The 23,543-nt window shown below is 43.2% G+C and overlaps 1 protein-coding gene across 4 annotated transcripts in view; it reads right to left on the bottom strand.

The window, feature by feature from the left end:
* Nucleotides 1–23,543, bottom strand: part of LOC127570751 (cadherin-20-like) — a 153,011-nt gene that overhangs the window by 29,563 nt on the left and 99,905 nt on the right. For all 4 annotated transcript variants that reach the window (XM_052016558.1, XM_052016557.1, XM_052016560.1 and 1 more), the window contains 4 exons: nucleotides 20,343–20,462; nucleotides 17,061–17,228; nucleotides 8,341–8,528; nucleotides 3,024–3,277 (listed from right to left, as the gene is read on the bottom strand). In XM_052016558.1, coding sequence (XP_051872518.1) covers nucleotides 3,024–3,277; nucleotides 8,341–8,528; nucleotides 17,061–17,228; nucleotides 20,343–20,462 — 730 coding nt within the window. The remainder of the gene's footprint in view (nucleotides 1–3,023; nucleotides 3,278–8,340; nucleotides 8,529–17,060; nucleotides 17,229–20,342; nucleotides 20,463–23,543) is intronic.

Raw genomic sequence — 23,543 nt, 5'->3', positions numbered from 1 at the left:
CAGAGCATCAAGCTTGCACAAAGATAATCAAGGCCTCCTATCTCTGCAAACCCCTCTCCCATGACTGACCTTCCAGGCAGCAGTGGTGATGTATGGGAATGGCCTATTTGGCCAGAAGCTCAAAATTAATTGTCTTCCACTCTCCAGCTGCCTTAAGTCAAAGTCTATCTATTTAGGTCAATGACCAACGGCATGGATAGTGGTGTCAATGTGAAAATTAACAGCCTGGATTTTATGGCAATAATATGCCACAACTATCAGTGTTGACGTTTCATGACTCTGGCAGCAATTCTGTATTTACACACATGCAGAGTTTAACACAGAAACCTCCGTTGCTGACAGCGACTCAGCAGTCTTGTATAGGACATGCTGCTTGTTGCCTTCTCTTAGACAAGAGAAATCACTAGAAATGATGTTCACTTTTTATTTTTCTAGCTTCTCTAAAGATCCTTAAAAATGTTTTCTGTTAAATGAGGAATGTGATTTTTTAATAGCAAACTAAACTAGAATTACTGCTAACCAAACTCATAGTAAAAGGCTTTGGGACATACTGAGGATGTGAAAGATGCAACGCAAATGTAAATATTTTTGTCTTTTACAGTGAGCTTAAGTTCTTTATGCAGGCAGCCCCCAGGTTATGACAGGATTCCCTTCCTGAGAACTGTTTGTAACCCGAACAAATGAACAAGAACAGTGTGTGCGAATAGATCACAGTAACAGCTGTGACGGGAGAGGGAGCAGGCACAGGAAGAGTGGCCGCCAGCCGGCCTCACTGACTCTGTGAGTGAATGAGTGAGTCTGCTCAGTGCTCCCAGCTCTGCTCGGCTTGACCTAGCTCCTGATTGTTGTGGCTCGGTGGGGGTGTTGGGGAGACAAGACATGCAGAAGTGGCCCTTTACCACCCGACAGATGATGGCTGCAGCCTTATAGCCACCAGCAAATCCATCCCCATCCATCCCACTGGTCTCCCAGACGCTCGTTCGTATGTATGGAGTGTCCATAAGTTGGGTTTTCGTAACCTGGGGAGGACACATATCGACTATAAAATGGGTCTGTGAATAAAACATAAGAGAATTCTTTCAAAGTATTGAACCCACAAGTTAAGCAGGGAATTTCATCGGTGCAACTGTCTACTCTAGTCACAATTTTACTTGAACATTGAGCTGAAACAGAGGTAGGTATCATGGCATTCACATCATTGCTGTCAAACACTGTAAGGGAATACCAGGAGTGGTGCTCAAAGCTTGGTAAAGGAGGAATGCCCTTAAGAGTGTCATAGGAAAGGTAAGATGTGGAAAGACATGAACTTTTCCCAGGGCGAAAATGGTTACCATGAGGGGGTACAGTTTTAAGGTGATTGGAGGAAGGTATAGGAGGGATGTCAGAGGTAAGTTTTTTACACAGAGAGTGGTGGGTGCGTGAAACGCACTGCCAGCAGGGGTGGTGGAGGCAGATACATTAGGGACCCTTAGTGAGGCACATGAATGATAGAAAAATGGAGGGCTATGTGGGAGGGAAGGGTTAGATAGATCTTAGAACAGGATAAAATGTCAGCACAACATCGTGGATTGAAGGGCCTATACTGTGCTGTAATGTTCTATGTTCTATGAAGGTGCTTGACAAAAAGGGTCTTGGCAGGTGGTGATTAAGATCAGGAACAAATATGATACTAGAACTAGATGAAAGCTATGTTCTTGCAGGGTTGTGGGGCTCGAGGAGATGGCTGTAACAAAAGCAACATTAGGTACATTGAGAAAATAAGAGACGATTCATAAAACTGGTGTGGTGACAATAAAGAACTTCCACCTACTGAACGAAAGCAAAATATTGTGCATGCTGGAAAATTAAAATTAAAAGTGCTAGAATTTTTTTAGCAGAGCAGCATCTTTGAGAAGAACAATTAACAATGCAAATCTATGGTCATTGACTTAAAACTCTGTTTCACCCTCCTATTGAAACTATCTAATCAATGGTCAGAGGATTCTGCACAACCATAAATAAACGAGGACTTTAAAAAGAGGATGTATGTGGCTTTGAGTAACCTCTGCAAAGGCCAAGGATTATTTACAAAGCCTTTTGTTTTCTTGATGCTTCTAATTTTGATGGCTGCAGGGACAGAGAGTACTTGCACTGGTCTTACTAAAAGAAGACGTGCCCAGATCAATCTCATCACCTTTCATTATCCCAAAGCAATTTGTTTTGTTTCCTCTATGCAAAGATTCAAGTCCCTTTATCGTACCAGTTGTGTCTATCAGATCACTTATTTCAAAATATATTCTTACCAACATCTTGAAATGTTGACCTGTTATATATTTTCTGTTGGATTAACTACATGAAGAGTCTTGAATATATCCTGGATTTACTTGTGTCAAATTAATTTACATGAACACTGCAAATCGAAAGATAATATAAACAAAGAGACTGACACAACAGAAGGACAAATCTGGAGCAGGTTATCAAGAGAATTGTTAGGCTGTTGGAGACACTGTGGTAACAGCCCTAGGGAGCGATTCCAGCGCAGCACTCGCAGAGGTGTTGGAATAACTCATTATTAACATCCTCTGTGTTTTGCAGCATGGGAGTAAATAGAGAGCAAAAAGAAACCGCAGCAAAAAAAAAAATCCATGCACCATAAATTATAGAGGATCTGGAGATAGGCCAAAAATGTGGCAGAGGGAACTGGGATCACATTATACTTAATGTGAGTCCGACTGTCTGCAACCAAACTTTCTTGCTGAGGATCTCTGCACATTGATCAAACTAATGATTTTTAAACTATATGACCAGCCAGAAAAATGGGTAATGCACTAGTATATAAATTGCACTCAAAGAGCTACATAAACCATAGCGTGCTGTGGCTTGTACATTGGACTTGTGGGAGGATATGTTATGAAATTGGTCAAGGTTCAGTGGGCCTGTTATTGTGGGAAATCCTTTGGTTGGGATGCTGGGTTAATGTTGGCCATCATGAGATCACCTTTTAGGGCTTTGGATATAAGCTTGTTGCTGAAGTTACTTCATACCTGATTGAGTTGTTGGCTGCATCTGGGTCTTTTGCTGAAACTATTTGGATAGTGGTTCCGATAGTGACATCTTCGTACACCTCCACCATGTAGTAGGGAGAATCAAACTGTGGAGGCTCATCCACATCCTCGACTGTCAGACGCACCCTGGCTGTATCTCGGAATGGACCAAAGTTTAGAAAGCGAAGGTCCAGGTGGGTGTTGGTGCCCTCCACAGTCAATGCATAGCTGTCCTTGGTTTCAAAATCTAATGGCTGGAATCATGAGATGAGCAATCACATTAGGAATTCATTCACTAACATCGCACAATGTGGAAGGAAGCCATTCAGCCCATCTTGACCATGCCAATTTGAAGGTGCAATCCAATTAAAGCTGCATGTCCTCCAACGCTCTTTAAACCTTTCCATTTCAAATATTATCCAATTTCTTCTTGAAGGTCATCCTTGAATATTCTTCCACTGGGCTTTCAGGCAACACATTCCAGATCATGAAATCTAATTTCTCAAAAAGTTCTCCTCATTTATCCTCTGGTTCTTTCGTTTATCGCCTTGGGTCTGTGTCATCCACTACTGACCATCCTGCCACTGAGTTCTAATTTTCAAACCCCATTATGGATTTGAAAAATAATCTTAGGTACAAATCTTTGTATACAAAATTATATGAGGCATGGATAGGGTAGATAGTAGGAAGTTTCTTCCCATATTAAAACCAGAGAGCATAGGTTTAGGGTAAGGGTTAAGAGGTAAGAGGTTTGGAGAGGATCTGAAGAAGAACCTTTTCACCAAGGGCATGGTTGCAATCTGGAATGCATTGCCTAAGTGTGTGGTGGAGGCAACTGCTCTCACAATATTTAAGAAATATCTAAACAAGCACTTTGTGCCAAGGCATAGAAGGTTATGAACCGGGTGATGGTAAATGATATTAGTATGGATAGGCACTTGATGGTTGGCACTGACATGGTGGACCAAAGGACCTGTATCTGTGCTGGGTGGCTCAATGAATCTATATCTATTAAAATGCTCCCTAATCTTCCCTACACTAAAGAGAACAACACTAATTTTCTCCAACTTTTTCACATATCTTATCAAGTCCCTCATTCTCCTGGTACCAGTCTAATGAGTCTCTTCTGCACCCTCTCCAATAGCTTGACCTCCTTGCTAAAGGACACACCAAACAACTAAGGTCTGCTTCAGAAATGGGGCCTGGATGCCCAGTTTTGCATTGTTCTGTAAGGGCTAGAGCAGGCTTGATGAACTGAGAAGCCTCCCTCTGTGCAATACTATGCTATATTCTGGAGGGGGATCATAAATGTGATAGTGCTTTCTTTGCTCTTTATTATGAAGTGGCTAATGATTTCAGTGAAATTCCTCTGTTCATTTTATTTAACACATTCACAAACCTGTGTACTGTTTTTTCTCACTTCATGAACAGACCGGTTGCAAGGTATTAGTTACGCTCAGTGAGATTTGGGAATACGAGTTAGAAAACATAATGGACAGGATTTTGTGCTCAAGTCATGTAAGCTTGCTGAAGGCAAATGGCTGCAACGTAGCGTCTAACACAGAGATGTATTCCTGAGGTCCAGCCTTGCTGTGGCTGATAGAAGGGTGATTTAAAATCCAAACAAGCATTGGGATTCCAAAAAAACAGGAAAAAACAGGTACCATTTTGACAGTGATGTTCTGGGCTCCAGTACTTCAAAGCCAGAGAGATAATTTGTTGATAGAATATTTTTAACAAACCTATGTTCTATAATTTGCCATTGATGCACTACATGGCCTGGAAATTCAGTTGCATTGCACTGTTTCTTCAGTGCTATGTGCTGAAAATAATTTCTTTCTGAGTAAATTTTGCTTGTGGTGATTGCTGAGTTGAATCTTGCAAGTCCAGAAATTTGACTGGGCATCTCCAATCACAAATTACCTTTGTACCAATGAGGCGAGAAATATGCACAGGGCGACATCATTCCCTGTTGCTCAGGAAATTGAGTCAGATTGTTATGAAGAGTGAGTATCATTGGTCATTCCCAGAAGACATGCTATCATAGCACAGCGCACTGTAGCAACATCATTTAAAGGGGTTTCTGGAGCAGGTCCCAGCCCTGCAATGGGAAACTGACTCAGGTATGCTCTTTTAATTTTTTAACTTGCTTGCTTCCACCACCAGCCCCTCCACCATTATCGGTTTATTATTGTCACGTGTACTGAGATACAATGAAAAACTTTGGTTTGCGTGCCACCCAAGCTGATCATGCCATATATTAATGCATCGAGGTAGTTAAAAGGAAAACAGAATGCAGAATACAGTGTGGCAGCTGCAGAGAAAGTACTGTGCAGGTGAACAAATAAACTGCAAGGGTCATTACAAGGTGGATTGGGAGATAAAGAATCTTTCCTTAGCATATGAGAGGTCCATTCAAGAGTCTGGTATCAGTGGGAGAGAAGCTGTTGCCTGCAGACCCTCACTCAGTCATGATCTCCGAATCCTTGTCTCCAGCCCCAGAGCTTGATTTCCGGACATGCCATGCAAGGCCCTGATCTCTGTACCCAGGATGTGATCGGTGGACCACTTCCTCACAAATCCCCACTCTCTGCCCAGATCCCTACCCTCCCAGAAGTCGCAAATAGATTTCCAACGGTAACCTACCAACCCCTTCCCTAAATCCCACCAGTCCTGATGGACTTCCGACCACACTCCCCAGATCTGATCAAACATCCAATCCCACCCCAGAGGTAAACCTCCAACTGCTGATTCTATCCCTCACAACATTTTGGGTCTGCTCTCTCACTTACTCGAGACTTGTCCCACAATGGCACGGCATTCTAAGGCAAGTGTGTAAATATTTTTGGCAGTTCCCAAGGCCCCTGGGCCTCGTGCATAAATTAACCTTGCTGCAGTGAGCCGATGAGTAAAGGTTTGCAACTGTGCCTTGCAATGGCAGTTTGCTGTACCCTGCTGCACAGTTAACCTCTAAGCCTGCAATCCTCATAATATTTCAGTGACTATGCTCGCTGGTGTGCTTCATTGGCTATAAAGGGCTATGGAACATTGTGAGAGGCACATTAAGAAGGAGGAGGTATTGGGTGTCTTGCAAAACATTAAGGTGGATAAGCCCCAAGGCCCTAATGGAATCCATCCCAGCATACTGAGGGAAGAAACGGAGGAGATTGCTGGGGCCTTGACAGAGATCTTTGTATCCTCTTTAGCCATGGGTGAGGTGCCAGAAGACTGGAGAGTAGCCATTGTTGTTCCATTGAATAAGAAGGGAAGCAGGGACAAACCAGAAAATTATAGGCTGGCGAGCCTTATAACAGTGGTAGGGAAATTATTGGAGAAGATTCTTAGGGACAGGATTTACTCGCATTTGGAAAAGCATAGACATCAGGATAATCAGCATGGCTTTGTTTGGGGGAGGTAATTTCTCACAAATTTAATTGAGATTTTTGAGAAAGCCACAAAGATGATTGGTGAAGGTAAGGCAGCGGCTGTTGTCCACATGGGCTTTAGTAAAGCACTTGACAAGGTCCCTCATGGTAGGCTGGTCCAGAAGATTAAGAGATCCACAGTGAGTTGGTAAATTGGATCCAAAATTGACTCAGTCATAGAAGACAGAGGGTAGTGGCAGAGGAGTGTATTTCTAACTGGAGGTCTGTGACCAGTGGTGTTCTGCAAGGATCAGTACTGGGACCCCAGTTTGAGATATAATTATGATTTGGATGAAAATGTAGGTGGTCTGATTAATAAGTTTTCAAACAACATGAAAATTGGTGAAGTTGTGGATAGCAAGGAAAGTTGTCGAAGGATACAGCAGGATATTAGGGGAGAGAAATGGCAGATGGAGTTTAATCCAGACAAGTATGAGGTGTTGCGTTTTGGGGTCAAATGCAAGAAGAAAGTCTACAGCAAATGGCAGGACCCCTGGCAGCGTGGATGTATAGAGTGATCATGGGGTCCAAGTCCATAGCTCCCTGAAAGTGGCAACACAAGTGGATAGCGTGGTAAAGAAAGTGTATGGCATTCTTGCCTTCATTACTTGGGGGCATTGAGTATAACAGTTGGGAAGTCATGTTGCAGCTGCATAAAACTTTGGTTAGGCTGCATTTGGAGTATTGTGTGCCGTTCTGTTTGCTGCTTTATGGGGAAGATGTGAAGGTTTTGGAGAGGGTGCAGAATAAGTTCACCAGGATGTTGCCTGGATTGGAGAATATTAACTATCAGGAGAGGATGGACATACTTGAGTTGTTTTCTCTGGAGTGCTGGAGGCGATCTGAAAGAAGCATATAAAATTATGAGAGGCCTAGATGGGGTAGATGGTCAGAGTCTTTTCCCCAGTGTGGAAACGTCAAATTGGTATTGGTTTATTATTAGTAATGGTTTATTATTGTCACATGTACCAAAGTACAGTGGCATGGGTTTAAGGTGAGAGGGGAAAGTTTAAAGGAGCTTTGCAAGGCAAGTTTTTGACCCAGAAAGTGATAGATGGCTGAAATGTGCTTCCAGGGGTGTTGGTGGAGGCAGATATGATGGCAAAAGAGGCATTTAGACAGGCACATGAACAGGCAGGAAACAGGGGTATACAGATGAAGTGGAGGCAGCTGGGATTAGTTTAATGTGGCATCATGGTCGGTGCAGACAAGGTGAGCTGAAGGTCCTGTGCCGTACTCTTCTATGTTTTCTGTGTTTCTAAGCATGTAAAAAATGATAGAAATACATCTTGTGCTTCATTTTTCAATGGGATCTACACTAATTGGTTAGAACTAGTGCAAACAATAAACCTCTTTACATGTATGTCCTTCTCAAAAGATTATCTGATTTGCAAAACCATGTTTTTCACTTCTTGCCAGATTGTCACTTTCTTTAATTCATAATTTTACAAAGAGAGTGTACCTATGAGGCACAATTTATTACTTCAATTCTCACCCTTCCCTATCTCTGCAACCTTCTCCAGCCCTGCAAACCTCAGAAGTCTCTACATTCTTCCAATTCTGACCACCACACGACCCCGCCCCAAGGCCCCAGTTTCTTGATAGATCCCTCCCTCTCCACATGCCCCTGATAGACACAAATGCAACTCACTGCTGCAATGCCTAATTCTTTCTAATTTCATTCTTATGAGGCATCTTAAGGTGTTTTGCTGGGTTACAGGTGCCACGCCAGTGCAAGTTGTTGTTGTTTAGTTGGTTGCTGACAGTGAGATGAGATGAAAAGCCAATGGGTAGAGGTTTGCAGATATAAAAGGCAAAGGAATGGCACATCACAGCTCCAGACTCTGCTGCCGCTCTGTGCTGTACTGAGTTCGATTTGGCAAAGTCCTCACCTTCTTTAAGGTGACGATCCCAACTTGGTTACTTTCATCTGTGATGATCTCAAATACGTTCATCCCATCACCATCGATGAAGCTGTAGCTCAATTCTGCATTTAACCCCTCATCTGCGTCCTTAGCTAGAATTCTTCCCACCACTGAGCCAACCACCGCTGACTCCATCACGCTCATCTGGTATAGCTCTGTGCCAGGGCAAAAGGATACACATAGATACATGCATGCAAACTATTACGGTCAAAGATTTGCTCTTTAAACAAACAACTGTAAACATTTATCGTCCTGTCAAGGGCCCTGTGCCTCACTTTAGTGCTTGATGCAGAATTCTGTGCCAACAATTTGGACTTCCTACTTTATGAGGAAGTACTCATTAAAGTAATGGGCCGTTAAAAATTGGCACTAAGTGATGAGATGCAATCATGTTTTATTTATGGATGGAGCCTCTGTTCCTCTGCCAAGTGAGTTCCAGAAAGCCAACATTTATATTAGAAATGAAACCTGATTTGGAGGAACAAGCGTTGAACAGTGAGAGTCAGTGATAGTAGCAGGTCTCCCCCCAGTGGCACCAGAGGAAATCTCCAATCTTGGCTGCTTCTGCCATTTTCACGCTCCAAAAATTTAGCAACAAATGTAAATCTTCAAATATGGCGCTGTGATTTTCTTTTTTTTAAACTGTTGCAGCTGTGAAGGGACTACTGAAGTTAAGCACCACCCTGAAGCCCTTTGGGATGTTTTGAGACACTCTTTCAGGCTGAAACTTGCTGGGAAATGCTGGCAGTTCAAAGGCGAACTGTTGGTGTGTCTAAGCCATAAGAGATACCAAGTTCAGGATTCCCATGTGAACACAGATCTAGCTGACCACTGTTCACTGGCAATTCCCTGGTTGTACTCTGACACTGGACACTGGACATCAGGAGTTCAGCACTGCAGCATTAATGCTGCATTTTCCCACATTGGGGAATCTGCTTGCTGAACTTGCATCAGGTTAGACTGGGCACTAGAACAGATTTAGTTTGAATGTGGAGGAACAACTGTTTACGCGGAACTGTTCCTGTGCCTTCTTCGGAAGCATCTGACAGGTCTGGTCCTGCGCGAGCCGGCAACGGAGGTCGTCCTCTCGGCTTACGCCGACGACGTCCTCCTCGTGGTCACCGACCCGGCGGACTTGCTGAGGATGCGCGAGTGCCAGCGGGTCTACTCAGCCGTGTCCTCCGCCAGGATCAACTGGGCGAATTGTTTGGGTCTGCTGGTGGGTCCGTGGCGGGTGGACTCCCTGCCGGAGGAGTTGTGGCCCTTTGAGTGGAGCACCATGCACCTCCTCTACCTGGGGATCTACCTGTCTCCGGCCGAGGGCTCCTGGCTGGCGAACTGGCAGGAGTTGGGGGCGAAAGTCTCCGCCCGGCTGGGGCGCTGGTCGGGTCTGCTCTGGGCGATCTCGTACCGGGGCAGGGTGCTGGTCATCAACCAACTGGTGGCCTCCATGCTGTGGTACCGGCTGGCCACGCTGGTGCCGCCCAACGTCTTTGACGCCACCACGCGGAGGAGGTTGACGGACTTCTTCTGGGGCGGCTGGAGGCACTGGGTCTCTGCGGTGGTCCTAAGTCTGCCTTTGGTGGAGGGGGGTCAGTCGCTGGTGTGTGTGCGTACCCAGCTGGCGGCCCTCCGCCTCCGGGCGCTGCAGAGATACCTGTATACCGAGCACCCCCCACAGTGGCACACGCTGGCCACCTATTTCCTCTGACGGGGAGGCTGCCTCCGGGAGGGAGCGCGTCTCTCAGTGGCGGGCGTCAGCCGTGCCGCTCTGTGGGAGCTGCCCGGGTTCTACCGGGATCTGATGCGGGTGTGGGGTGTGGTGTCGTGCGGCGTGGCTGCTCCCCCTCCGGTCGCGACAGGCGCCGGGGGGGGGGGGTCCTGGCCGTGCTGGCGCCTGCCCTGCTGGAGTTGCTGGTCGGGCCCAGGACCCGGCGTCTCTCACGGGAGGCGGCGCGGCACAACCTGAGCTGCCTGGAGGACATGCCGAAGGTGCCGTTCCGCGAGGCGCCGAGGCAGTTCTTGTACGGGCTGCTCCTGCACACCTTTCACTTCCTCGCCCTAGTCTGCAGGCCGGACACGCCGTGGCGGTCCGTCTTCCCAGTGGGCAGCGAGGGTGGTCCCCAGTGGAGGTCTCTCTACGCGGGAGTCCTCCTGCTGTACTCGCTCCTGGGGTGGAGGGTGTTGCACCGGGCTGTGCCGTGCAAACGATTTTTGAGCCGGTTCACCGACAACCCGGCCGCCTGTCACTTCCGCGGTCAGGAGGAGACGGTGTACCACGGGTACACAGAGTGCGAGAGGTTGCAGCCCCTCTTTGCGTATCTGAAGGGGCTGCTGCTCAAGTTCTGGCTGCACTTCAGCTCGACGCTGTTGGTTTACGGGCACCCGGTGCAGCGCGGGGCGGGGCGCGCGGAGGATCTCCTGGTGGGTCTTCTGCTGGGCCTGGCCAAGCTGGCCATCCATGGGACGCGGCGGCGGGCGGTGGAGGGTACTGGCCGGTCTGCCTGCCTGCCTGTCTTCCGTGCTCACGTGCACGCGCAGATGTGTTTAGAGAGGGAGCACGCGGCTTCCGCGGGCACCCTAGCTGAGTTCTGCGCTCGGTGGGCCCCTCAGGGGATCGTGTGTGTCGTGGACTGTACAAACGTGATTCTTATTTGAAGTGTTGCGTATTGCGTTAATGGGTGTAGTGTTGCGTGTGTGTTTTCGTTAGTATTAGTTTGCATTCTCTACTGTAGTTATGTCGTTGCTTAGTTTCTTCTTTTCTGTATTAGATGTAGTGTATTGACACTGGTTGTCTTTTTGTAGTGCCTTTAGCGAATAAATGTTTATATAATAAACAAAAAGGAACAATTGTGAGGGAGCAAAGTTACCATAAGGTAATTTACATCTTTTTTTTAATTAATTGAACTGGTTTAAAAGTTTTTTACTGTTATAAGTAGCTTTTAAAAATTCATTCTTTCATTGGATTTTAGTCATTTTTTTTCAAGCTTTTGAATGAAACTCAGGGCAATTAGAAGCGTGCAAAGTTCTTGACAGATTCATAGATTCATAAAGTTTTACAGCACGGAAACAGGTTCTCCTGCCCAACTTGTCCATGCCGTCCAAGATGCCTTTTCCCACATTCCCTCTTAACCTTCCTTATCCATGTACCTGTCCAAATGTCTTTTAAAGTTGTAATCGTACCTGCCTCTACCACTTCCTCTGGCACCTCATTCCATCTACCCAAAACGAAAAACTTTGCCCCTCAGATCCCCTTTAAATCTTTTGCCTCTCACCTTAAACCTATGCCCTCTGGTTTTTGACTCCCCTATCTTGGGAAAAAGACTATGACTATCTGTGCCCCTCATTATCTTATAAATCTCTAGATAGTCACCTCTCAGCCTCCTTTGCTCCAGGGAAAACAGTCCTAGCCTATCCAATCTCTCCTTATAAGCTCTCCAATCCAGGCAACATTGCTGTGAATCTGCACCCTCTCCAGGTTAATCACATCCATCCTGTAGTGTGGCGACCGGAACTACACACAATACTCCAAGCGCGGCCCAACCAACAATTTGTATAACTGTAATATGAGGTCTCAGCTCCAATGCTCAATACCTTGGCCGAAGAAGGCAAGATAATATATACCACCTTCACCATCCTGTCCACCTGTATCGCCACTTTCAAGGAACTATGTGCTTGTATCCCAAGGTCTTGCTGTTCAATAACACTCCCCAAGGCCTTGCTATGCACTGTGCAGGTCCTGCCCTAGTTTACCTCCCCATAATGCATCAATTCACACTTGTCTAAGTCAGCCATTTCCTTGCCTACTTTCCCAGTTGATCTAGATCCTGTTGTAACTTAGACAACCTTCTTCACTGTCCACTATGCCACTGATTTTGGTATCACATGCAAACTTGATAATCATGCCACCTACCTCCTAATCCAAATTGTTAATATATCTACAAACAGTAAAGGACCAGCACTGTTTCCTGCAGCACACCACTGGTTACAGGTCTCCAATCTAAAGAGAAATCCTCCACTAATACACTCTGCCTTCAAGATAATTTTGTATCCAATTTGCTAACTCAACCTGGATCCCATGTACTCTAATCTTCCAGACCAGCCTACCACACAAGACCTTGTCAAAAGCCTTGCTAAAGTCCATATAGACCTGCCCTCCTCAATAATCTTGGTCACCTGCTCAAAAAAAGCTCAATTAAATGTGTGAGACAGATTTGACACATTGCTTAGCTGACATTATGGTACATTGGGTTTCAGAGATACTGTCTCCTGTTTCCTGGGTGGGGCTTATTCTAGTTGTAGCATCACCATTTGAAATTGAATGGGATTGGGAAGCAAGTTGGCACCGCAATATTTGGAAAAGGTAATTACTTTCTTAAGACAGAATGAAGATGAGCAATAGTGGCTAATCGTTGGCAGAAAGTTCTGGTCCAATATAAATGTGAAGTTTTCTTATTTTAAAATAAATAGCTTCTAACCATTTAGGTGTTACCATTGTCCAGAAATAATATCACCAGTCAAATGTATTAGCCTTTTATCAGTTATTATAATTGAAGATATTTCTTTTTACAGATAAATGTGTTAAAATTGTAATTATAGTAGAAAATACATGTATTGTGTCTGTTGGCTAAATTGTTAAATAATTGTGAGGGTTTGGTAACATGTCCCTAGCTGAAAAATAGTACCTGCTGAAGTATAGAAATTTTATTTTATCAGAAACAGGAGAATATTTTGTTTACACTCAATAAGAAGAACCACAAAGGTAATAATCTCTGAATTGCTACCTGAGACAAATTCAGAAGGTAAATTGAATGCTTTGGTCAACAATATGGGAGAACTGGGATTCATTCCATGGGACATAGCATCTGTATCAGGGGAGACAGGGAGCTGAACTATTGGAACGGACTTCACTTGAATCAGGATGGGACTAGAATCCTAGCAAATTGAGTAACTAGAGTTGTAAATAAGATATTAAACTAAATAATGGCTTCTGGTGAGCAGATATTTACAAAGTTAAAGAGAAAAGACAAGGCGATAGCAAAGAGGAACAAAATGGATGATTTGATAACCAGAGACTCTGAGGAGGGGCGAGACCATGCAAACATTATAGTCAGAGTGGGGCAAAATGGTAAAAAGACACACTGAAGGCTCTCTATCTGAATATACATGCAGCACCAGTAACAAGATAGATGAATTAATGGCATAAATGATCTAATGGCCATTATGGAGACAAGATTGCAAAATGACTGTGGCTGGGAAATAAAAATCAGAATCAGATTTATTATCACTGACTTATATGGCGTGAAATTTGTTGCTTTGACAGAAATCTAATACTGATTCTGATCTTTATCCTATCCTTTAATATCAGGTTACCTTGCCTGATTGAAATCAAACACAAAATTCCCTGGGATGGTAAATGATGGGAGATTTCTTGTGAACCATCAATCTCCTCACCTTTAACTTGCACTTAAACTATGGAAAATTAACTTAAATGAAAGACAGACTTGAATTTACAGGGTGCCTTTCATGATCATTCTGCCCATCTCTTCTAAAAGTTAAACAACCTGGTTTATTTCCCAGCCACAGTCATTTTGCAATCTTGTCTCTATAATGGCTATTACATCACTCCCATTAAGATGGTGGAAGAAGGATCTCAGCTCATAAAACCAAGTAGTAAAATCAATGTGGATGGAGTGAAGAATCAGCGAGGGGCAGAAAATATTGGTGGGAGTTGTAAATAGGTCCCCAAAGAATAGTGATAATGCAGAGCATAGTATAAATTGGAAATTAAGGGTGCATGTATGAAGGATATTACGGTAAACTTTAATCTACATATAGACTGGGAAAACCAACTTAGCAGTAGAAGTCTGAATGTCTGCATGAAAGGTGATTTCATAGCTCACTATGTTGTAGCAGCAATGAGGGAAGAAGTTTTTTTTGATGTGGTATTGTGTAATGAGTAAGGGTTAATTGATGATCTGGTAGCTAAGGGACCTTTTAGGGAACAATTACCAAAATATGATAGAATTTTATATGAAATATGGAAATAATTTAGGTCAATTTGAAACAAGGATCTTAAATATGAATAAAGCAAACTATAAAGGAAACAGGCATGAGTTAGCTGTGATAGTAAACAAGTAATTTTTACATAAAGCATTGACACATGGTTTACAATTAATATATGTTCCTTTAAGGCAATAACAAAAGCAGAAAAAGTGGCCCAGCAGTGAAAGGGATGTTAAACAAAGTAACAGATAAAACAAGAAGACTTATAACATTGCCAAAAAAGCAATAAGCCTTAGGATTGAGAACATGTCAGAATTCAGGAAAGGATGACAAATGACAATGGAAAGTAGAATAGGAGAGTAGTCTAGTGAGAAACATAAAAGCAGATATAAACTTTTCCAGGGATATTTGAAAAGAAAATGATTGGCTACTCTTAACGTTGGTTTATTGTAATCTGTGATTGGAGAAGTTACTTTTTGGAAATAAGAAAACGTCAGAAAACTTAAGCAAATATTTTTCGGTTTTATCTTCACATTAGAAAATATAGAAAATCAAGTGATGCAAACAGACAAAATCAAGGATGAGCACAAAATAATATTTGGGACCGCTTCCATCAAGTAGTCACAGGAACAATGTTAGGAATATGCTTTCTCCAAACAGGGTTGGCTAAAGTAAGATTAAATATCTTGAACTTAATATGATTGAAATTCCTGACCAGCTAGCAAGTATAGAAATAAACAAATACCCAAAGAAAGATGGTACATCTTGAATAACTGAGATAGATTAGGGACCAGGTACTGTGAATCATTGTGATAGCAGTAAAATATAGTACCTATATTCGAAATGGGATTAAAAGAGGCTCAAACAATCACAGGCCATTAGTCTCATGGAGTTAATTATCAAGAGAAATATTCAGGAGTATTTGCAGGATAATAACCTCGTAACTAGAAGGCAAGATGGATCCAGAAGGAAAAGAGCCCTGTCACTGGTATTAGGAAAGACAAGAGCAACTTGGATACTGGAGATGGGAATGTGATTCTAAAAGGGGATTCTCCAGAGGTTTGTTAAATAGTAAATAGTTTACGAAAAGTAAGTTGAGTCAAAGGCATATAAAAGATAAATTCATTTTGTTAGCAGGAGAATCGGGAAACAATGAGCAGAGATGGGTGAACTAATATTGCCCAAAGCTCTTCCTCATTAGCAATACAGTGGCCATGTAACAGAGACACTATTACTGATGTGAATACAAGTGACCAAGAAGCCAGCAGATTTTTGATCACTTATGTCCTTTATAGTAGGAGAATTATGTTCTACCTCAAAAATGACTCCAACCCAGGACAACATGGTTGGCTGTTTAAGGGACTGAGCAAACAGAAGGCAGCAGTTCAAGAATGAAGTCCTATGTCAACTTCTTTTGGCATTCTGGAATGGAAAATAAACTCCCACATTTAGAGAATTAATTTTTAGAAATGTATAAACATTACTACAATATTTATGTTGCTAAACTGATAATCCATTGACCTGGGGTGTGACCGGAACCATGAGTTCAAACTTCAGCAAGGCAGCTGGGGAATTTAAATTCAATTAATTGAAAATAAAATCTAGAATAAAAATCCGGTAGCAGGGATAATGACTAACATTTTGGCATGAAAACCCATCTAATTCACTTACGTCCTTTGGGCAGAGTTCTGCCATTTTGATCAGGTCTGGCCTGTATGTGACTTCAGATACAAAACTAGAGGGCTGGTCTTAACCACCCCACTGAAATGGCTGCCACTCAGTTCAAGGGCATTTGGGGATGGCCAATAAATGCTACCATGGCCAGCAATAACTACATCCCACGAATGAATAAAAACCACAGCATGAATCAAGCTGGCTGTGGCCAGCAGTTTTGAAGGGATCAATTGGTGTTCAGTCCTTCTCCTTCTTCTGAGGCAGTCACTTAGGGCTGAGGATGACCTGCTTCCTCTGTGGGTTCCGATGTGTCTGATGAGGACAAAGTAGGGCCAATAGTCTACACCACAGGTGGGACGGGAGGTTCTTAACAGAGTAGGTGAGTCGGTAGTTTAAGAGGTGGCACGTTGCTCCCATCATTTAGCATGGATATCTGCATGCTACTGACAAAGGGAGTCAAAGTTCTTGATGCCATCCTGCAAGCCTCCTTTCCTATTTGCTACCAGCTCATTTTCTAGGACTATTTTCTGGGACATTTTGAAATTTATTGAGGGGAAGTGGTTTGTTCTGTTGGAAGGAAAGTAATGCCAGTTGCTGAAGATCAGTTACAACTGGATATTATGGAAAATGACTAGTTGGATCATCAGAGTTGATAAGGTGGCACAGTGTACTGTTGCAGGGGGATGGCTGACAACAAGTAGCCAGCGAGCTGTGAGAGGGGCTGGGGGAAGACTGCAATGACCGGCCTGATTGTAATAACTGACCATATGGTACGAATATCATTTACTCGTGAAGATACGAGGAACAATAAGTCATCTGTAAGGCAATAAGAAATAGAATGATGTGTTGATAGGGTGAAATATTATGCGAGAAGTTTTTTGTGGATTACAATTAATATCATGGACCTGTTCAACCAAAAGGCTTGCTGTAAGTTCAGCGTGGAACCTCCGACCAATAAACATTTGCTCATTAGAGAACCCACTGATCCAAATGAGACGGGTACTTACTTTGAGGGAATCTAGGAGGATTGTCATTGACATCTGTCAGGGTGATGTTTACAGTCGTTGTCCCTGATAATCCCCCCATTTGTCCACCCATGTCCTTGGCTTGTACAACCACTAGGTATCCATCTTTTACCTCCCTGTCCATGTATGGTAAAGCTGTCCTGATGATGCCTGGGGAAGTAAGACAAACATTATTTATCACTGCTAAAGTAAAAGTCTGTTTTGAGAAACAATCAGCAGAGGGCACCAGTACTGTTTCAGGGAAGCAGTGGATTAACAGCAATGCAGAGAATAAATTCATCTCAATTTAGTTGGGCAAACCTTAAGAACTGCTGTCAAGTTGATTATTATCAGTAAAACTGTGATTAAAGTTTCTGAAGTGTTTAAAATTAAAAAAAAAATGTGTTGGTACTGGTTTATTATTGTCACTTGTACCGAGGTACACTGAAAAACTTGTCTTGCATACTGTTCGTACAGATCAATTCGTTACACAGTGCATTGAGGTAGTACAGGGTAAAAACAATAACAGAATACAGAGTAAGGTGTCACAACTTGTGTAAATAAGTGAGCTCATTGTGTTGCTGACAAGGATTTGTTGGGTTTCCTTATGATCTTGTGGGTATGGTAGCATATCGGTTATATTTCTATAGTCATGATATGGAGGCTTGAATTGCTGATGGTCAGACATCACACACCGTAGCCTGTGGGGAACTTAAAATTGGTGAACTAAACAAATCTGGAATTAAAATGCTTGTGTCAGCAATGCTGATCATGAACTGATCTGTTGTAAAACCCTTTAGGGAAGAAATCTGCTGTTCTTTCCCAGTCTGGCTGAAACATAACTCTCAGTAATGTGACAGACTCTTGTGCCTGAAAGATCATTGATCTGAAATGGCCTGAAAGGTCATTGACCAGAAACATTACATGTTTATCTCTCTGCAGATGCTGCTTGACATACTCAGTATTTCTGGCATTTTCTTCCTTAGTTTTAGATTTCCAGCATCTGCAGTATTCTATTTTTGATGATTCACTTTGGTTCAAAAAGGTGGGTCACCACTATCTTTGCAGGGGCAATTAGGGATGAGACGCTCTCATTGAATAAAACATTTTTCATACTTCGTAGCTGCCTGCTGCTGCTGTGTATTCAGATGGTTCTTCTTGTTCTCACTAGGCCTGAAACTTCATGCCAGACCTTTAGTCTAGAAAATGACCCTCCTGTGAACACTTTTTTTCTGAGCAAGTTGCACATCAAAGGGGCTTTCCTACCAACAAAGATGCAGTGACTGCGATCTGTGCAGGCAGCTGTTGTCAGGAACTGCATAGATTGGATTTTAAAGCAGTGATCAGAGAGAAAACAGACCTAACAATACTTTGGAGGTAAATTTCCCCAATTTTGTGATTCTTCTGTTTTACCTATTTGGGTATTAGCATATGGGCAGCACCCAAAGAAAGCTCAAATCAAACTGAATCCTGGGATGGGAGAATTGTCCTGTGAAGAGAGATTAAGTGGACTGGGCCCTGTACTTTCTGGAGCTTGGAAGAATGAGTGGTGATCTCATTGAAATGTACAAAATTCTTATGGGGATTGACAGGTAGATGTGGGATGATGTTTCTCCTGGCTGGGGTGTCTACAACTCTGGCCATGGTCTCAAAATAAGGGATCAGTAATTCAGGAGCAGATGCGAAGAAAATTCTTCACTTAGAGGATCATCAGTCTTTGGAATTCTCTACTCAGGGGAGCTATGGAGGATCAGTAGCTGAGTATACTCAAAACACAGGTCAATAGAGTTTTGGACATTAAAGACATTAAAGAGAATGGTGTTACCACAGGAAAATGGTGCTGAGGTAAAAGATCAGCCATGATTGTACTGAACAGGGGAGTGGGTGCAAAGAGGTTCTCACATTCTTGTGATGAGTATTGCGTATATTCTGGTGTATATGTTTAAAAGTTGGCTGCAATGATCGCAATTACTGTGCTACACGCTGAGACCTTGCTACAAATCAACGATAAATGTCATAATGTCAGTTTCAGTGTGGTGTTATACAGGGAAATCTGACAATACTGTTTTGCAAATCTTGCAAATGAAGTTCTTACTCTTTATGCGACTTTCAAAACCAGCAATCGGATGGCTTGCCACATTGTTTTAATACAAACATGATGTAGGATAATTTATTCTAAGGATTCATCTTTGAATCCTAAGAATAAATTTGACACTGATGATTATATTTCTGTCTCCTTGTTCCTCTGGGTCCTTTGGTTTTATTCCTTCTTTTCAAGTGGGCAACAATAATAAGGGTTATGTGCTTTTAACTTATTTGTGTCTGCACGCATTTTCTAATTATTTTGGATTATTTTATGCATTTTCAAGAGGATTTTGTGAAATTTTAATAACATTAAATTTGTTGAAGTTGTTTTTAATAGTTTTAATACTTCTTACTGCCAGAGACAATGAGAAGCATTGAGAAACCCTGACGGCTTTGATAGACAGCAGAGCTGGGGGCTTGGAGTTGCCTTCTGTCAAGGATTCCTCCGGAATTTTCTGGGATGAGCTTACTCTGGCCCAATCACATGACCTAATTACATCTCTCCAGGCTCAAATTTTGTCCAAGACTTTGGGTCCAGGACCCACTTGAACCAATAAGTTCTTCAAAGATATAGGAAAGGTCGGATCAGGGGAACAGAATAACCCAGCAGTGAAGGTGGGTCGCTGGTCCTACTCACCAAATTCCTGGCCAGTATGTTGGTCCTCACATGGGAGAAGCGGAGTTCACTGTTCAACCCGGATCAGGAATTTGACAGCGCATAATCATTCCCCAGAGATAACCATTCTATATTTCTCCCTGTGGTCTCTGCAGTTGCTAGTGGTAAGGAGTCCACTCACTATGATGCCTGACCCAGCTGCTCACCTCCAACAACCAATGTCCCCTCCACTGTCGGAGATACCTGACATCTGACAAGTGGCTAGGCTAATTAAGAATTCTCACCACGGCAGAAGGTTTGAGCCTTGCATCTTATCTGTGATTAACCTCAGTATGTTTGACTCCACTGTGTACGATATGTTACATGTTATGGATGGTAGAACATCGCTCCCCCATATAGTTGCAGGCTCCTGTGCTGTGTTGTGTTAATATGTATAATCTTGTGGCACAGAAAATCAGCAGCCTGTCACACCTGTTCTGGGACTTTGAAAGAGTTATTCAACAAGGGATCATTATTGTGCTTGCACAGCAAACACCACGTGAGCACCCCACAATTTTAGTCACGAATTCTGAGTTATTGCATACCTGTCCTTGCTTCCACTGAGAAGTATGGTTGTCCCTGAAGGATGCTGTAAACCACTCGTGCACTGTTTCCATATGTGGGATCATCAGCATCGCTAGCTGTAAGTTGTATTACTGATGTACCTGAAGAGAGGGAAAAGAGAAGCACGGCTTTGTCACCTTGGGAACGGAAGAATGTGTGCTACAGGATTTTTTTTAGCTTTGTTAGTTTAAGGAAATTGTAGGGGGAAGTTTTGATGGCACTATCCTGTAAAACAGGTGGTGGTGAATTGTTAACATATTTACATTTCCCCCTGCAGCAAAAGGAAGAGCTGCCGGATCAGTGGGTCAGGCATCATCTGTGGAGGGAAATGGACAGACAACATTTTGGGTTGAGATCATTCATCTGGACCTCAAGTTTGTTCTCATTTATTCACTCCCACAGAACAAAAAAAATGATCCCTGCTTTGTCTAAATCTTTACAGAATGCAAAGGCTGCTTGCCTGTTTTGGAGAAGAGGTTTACTGGCCCCACTCAGTTGATTTCACAACATCAGATAATGATGCAGCTTAATATTTATGGCATGTGAACACACTTCATAGATTTTTAACATTGATGTTGATAATAACCATTTAAGGTGAACAACAGAGTTTTAGAAAACACAAACTGGGTGGAAAATCGCCTATCGATCCACTTATCCCTGACAGGAGCTATAGGACATTTCTTCAGCGTCGTGAAATCAATTATATTTACTTCAGGCAACTTATTGCTTCTCATGAATATCAAGACGTGGCAATTAGTACATGTGAGCAAAGACAAATTTCAATCTCGAGGAGTCCAAAGAGTTACAAGAGTTAAATGAATAATCTTCATAGTGGCTAAATGAGTCATATTCCATTTTTGTTACATATCTATCTGGGGACCGCATTCTGTGATGCCATCTGTTTATGGCCATAAGTAGAAAATCAGTGACCATTCTCAAATTCATGAGCAAGGCAGTCATGATTCATTTGTGTGGACCTTGTTGAGGAGTATAAGTCAACCCAAAAAGCAGAAGGTGATACGAGGACTCAGTGCTCCAAATAATATTGAGGTCATGGAAAGATGGGCAAATCTATCAATTCCAACAGAAAGGCTGCTTACTTCCATCTGGATAACAGTACCATGCCTCACCTCAGCTGTGGTAAGACCCTCACCCATGCTTTTTTCATCTGCAGACTTCACTAATCTGGTACTCTCCTCTAACCAGCCTTAATCCTTGTGTTTATGCCTCATCAAAAATCTGCTTTCTGTATCCAAGCTGACACCCTGCCCCCTACTCATTCATCACTCCTGACCAACGCTGGCTCCTGCTCTGACAACGCCTTAAATTTGAATTTTTCATCCTGCCTTTGAAAGCTTTCCATGGCCTTGCCTTTCCTCTCATGTAAACTTTTCAAGGCAGAAACCTGTCTTGCGTCAAAGGCACTAATTATCCAGTACTTCTACTCTATTCTGAAATTTGGCTTCATCGAACTATGTGTGTCTACCCAAAAAATAAACCTGTTTTATCTCTCAATCACAGGACAACCTGTCCAACTGCGTAGCACTCCCATGGTTCTACACTTGAGGTCCAAGCTTGATTTTTTTCTTCTCAGGACTTTGGAGTTTAACTTGAACCTGGAAACTTTTGACTCAGAAGAAAAGAGTGTAACGAACTGAGCCACAGCTGATATTAATGAGATTGAACCATAGAACAATACGGCACAATACAGGCCCTTCGGCCCACCATGTTGTGCCAACCTTCAAACCACACCTAAGACTATCTAACCCCTTCCTCCCACATATCCCTCTATCTTAAATTCCTCCATATGCTTATCTAACAATCTCTTGAACTTGACCAACATATCAGCCTCCACCAACATATCAGCCCAGGCAGCGCATTCCATGCACCAACCACTCTTTGGGTGAAAAACCTCCCTCTGACATCCCCCTTGAACTGCCCCCCCACCATTACCTTAAAGCCAAGCCCTCTTGTATTGAGCATTGGTGCCCTGGGAAAGAGGCACTGGCTGTCCACTCTATCTATTCCTCTTAATATTTTGTATACCTCTATCATGTCTCCCCTCATCCTCCTTCTCTCCAATGAGTAAAGCCCTAGCTCTTTTAGTCTCTCCTCATAATCCATACTCTCTAATCCAGGCAGCATCCTGGTAAATCTCCTCTGCACCCTTTCCAACGCCTCCACATCCTTCCTATAATGAGGCAACCAGAACTGGTCACAGTACTCTAAGTGTGGTCTAACCAGAGTTTTGTAAAGCTACATCATTACTTTGCGGCTCTTAAACTCGATCCCATGACTTATGAAAGCTAACATCCCATAAGCTTCTTAACTACCCTGTGTGGCAACTTTCAGTGATCTGTGGATATGAACCCCCAGATCCCTCTGCTCCTCTACACTGCCCAGAATCCTGCCATTTACTTTGTATTCCGCCTTGGAGTTTGTCCTTCCAAAGTGTACCACCTCATACTGCTCCAGATTGAACTCCATCTGCCACTTGTCAGCCTAGCTCTGCATCCTATCAATATCCCTCTGTAAGCTTCGACAGCCCTTCACACTATCCACAACACCACCGATCTTTGTGTCATCTGCAAACTTGCTAACCCACCCTTCCACTCCCTCATCTAAGTCATTAATAAATATCACAAAAAGTAGAGGTCCCAGAACCGATCCTTGTGGGACACCACTAGTCACAGACCTCCAATCCAAATGCACTCCCTCCACCACAACCCTCTGCTTTCTACAGGCAAGCCAATTCTGAATCCACACGGCCAAGCTTCCCCAGATCCCTTGGCCTCTGACCTTCTGAAGAAGCCTACCATGCGGAACCTTGTCAAATGCCTTACTGAAACCCATGTAGACCACATCTACTACACTACCCTCATCAATCTTCCTGGTCACCTCCTCAAAGGACCCTATCAGGTTAGTGAGGCAAGATCTTCCCTTCACAAATCCATGCTGGCTGTCCCTAATCAGTCCATGATTCTCTAAATGATCATAGATCTTACCTCTTAGAATCCTTTCTAGCAGCTTACCCACCACAGATGTAAGGCTCACTGGTCTGTAATTCCCTGGACTATCCCTATTACCTTTTTTGAATAAGGGGACAACATTCGCCACGCTCCAATCCCCCGGTACCATCCCCGTGGACAACGAGGACTCAAAGATCCTTGCCAACGGTTCAG

This window comes from Pristis pectinata, chromosome 5 (assembly GCF_009764475.1).
Source record: "Pristis pectinata isolate sPriPec2 chromosome 5, sPriPec2.1.pri, whole genome shotgun sequence".
Taxonomy (NCBI): Eukaryota; Metazoa; Chordata; class Chondrichthyes; order Rhinopristiformes; family Pristidae; genus Pristis; species Pristis pectinata.
The sequence above is the reverse complement of the archived record's forward strand: the minus strand, read 5'-3'. Positions and strand labels throughout refer to the sequence as shown.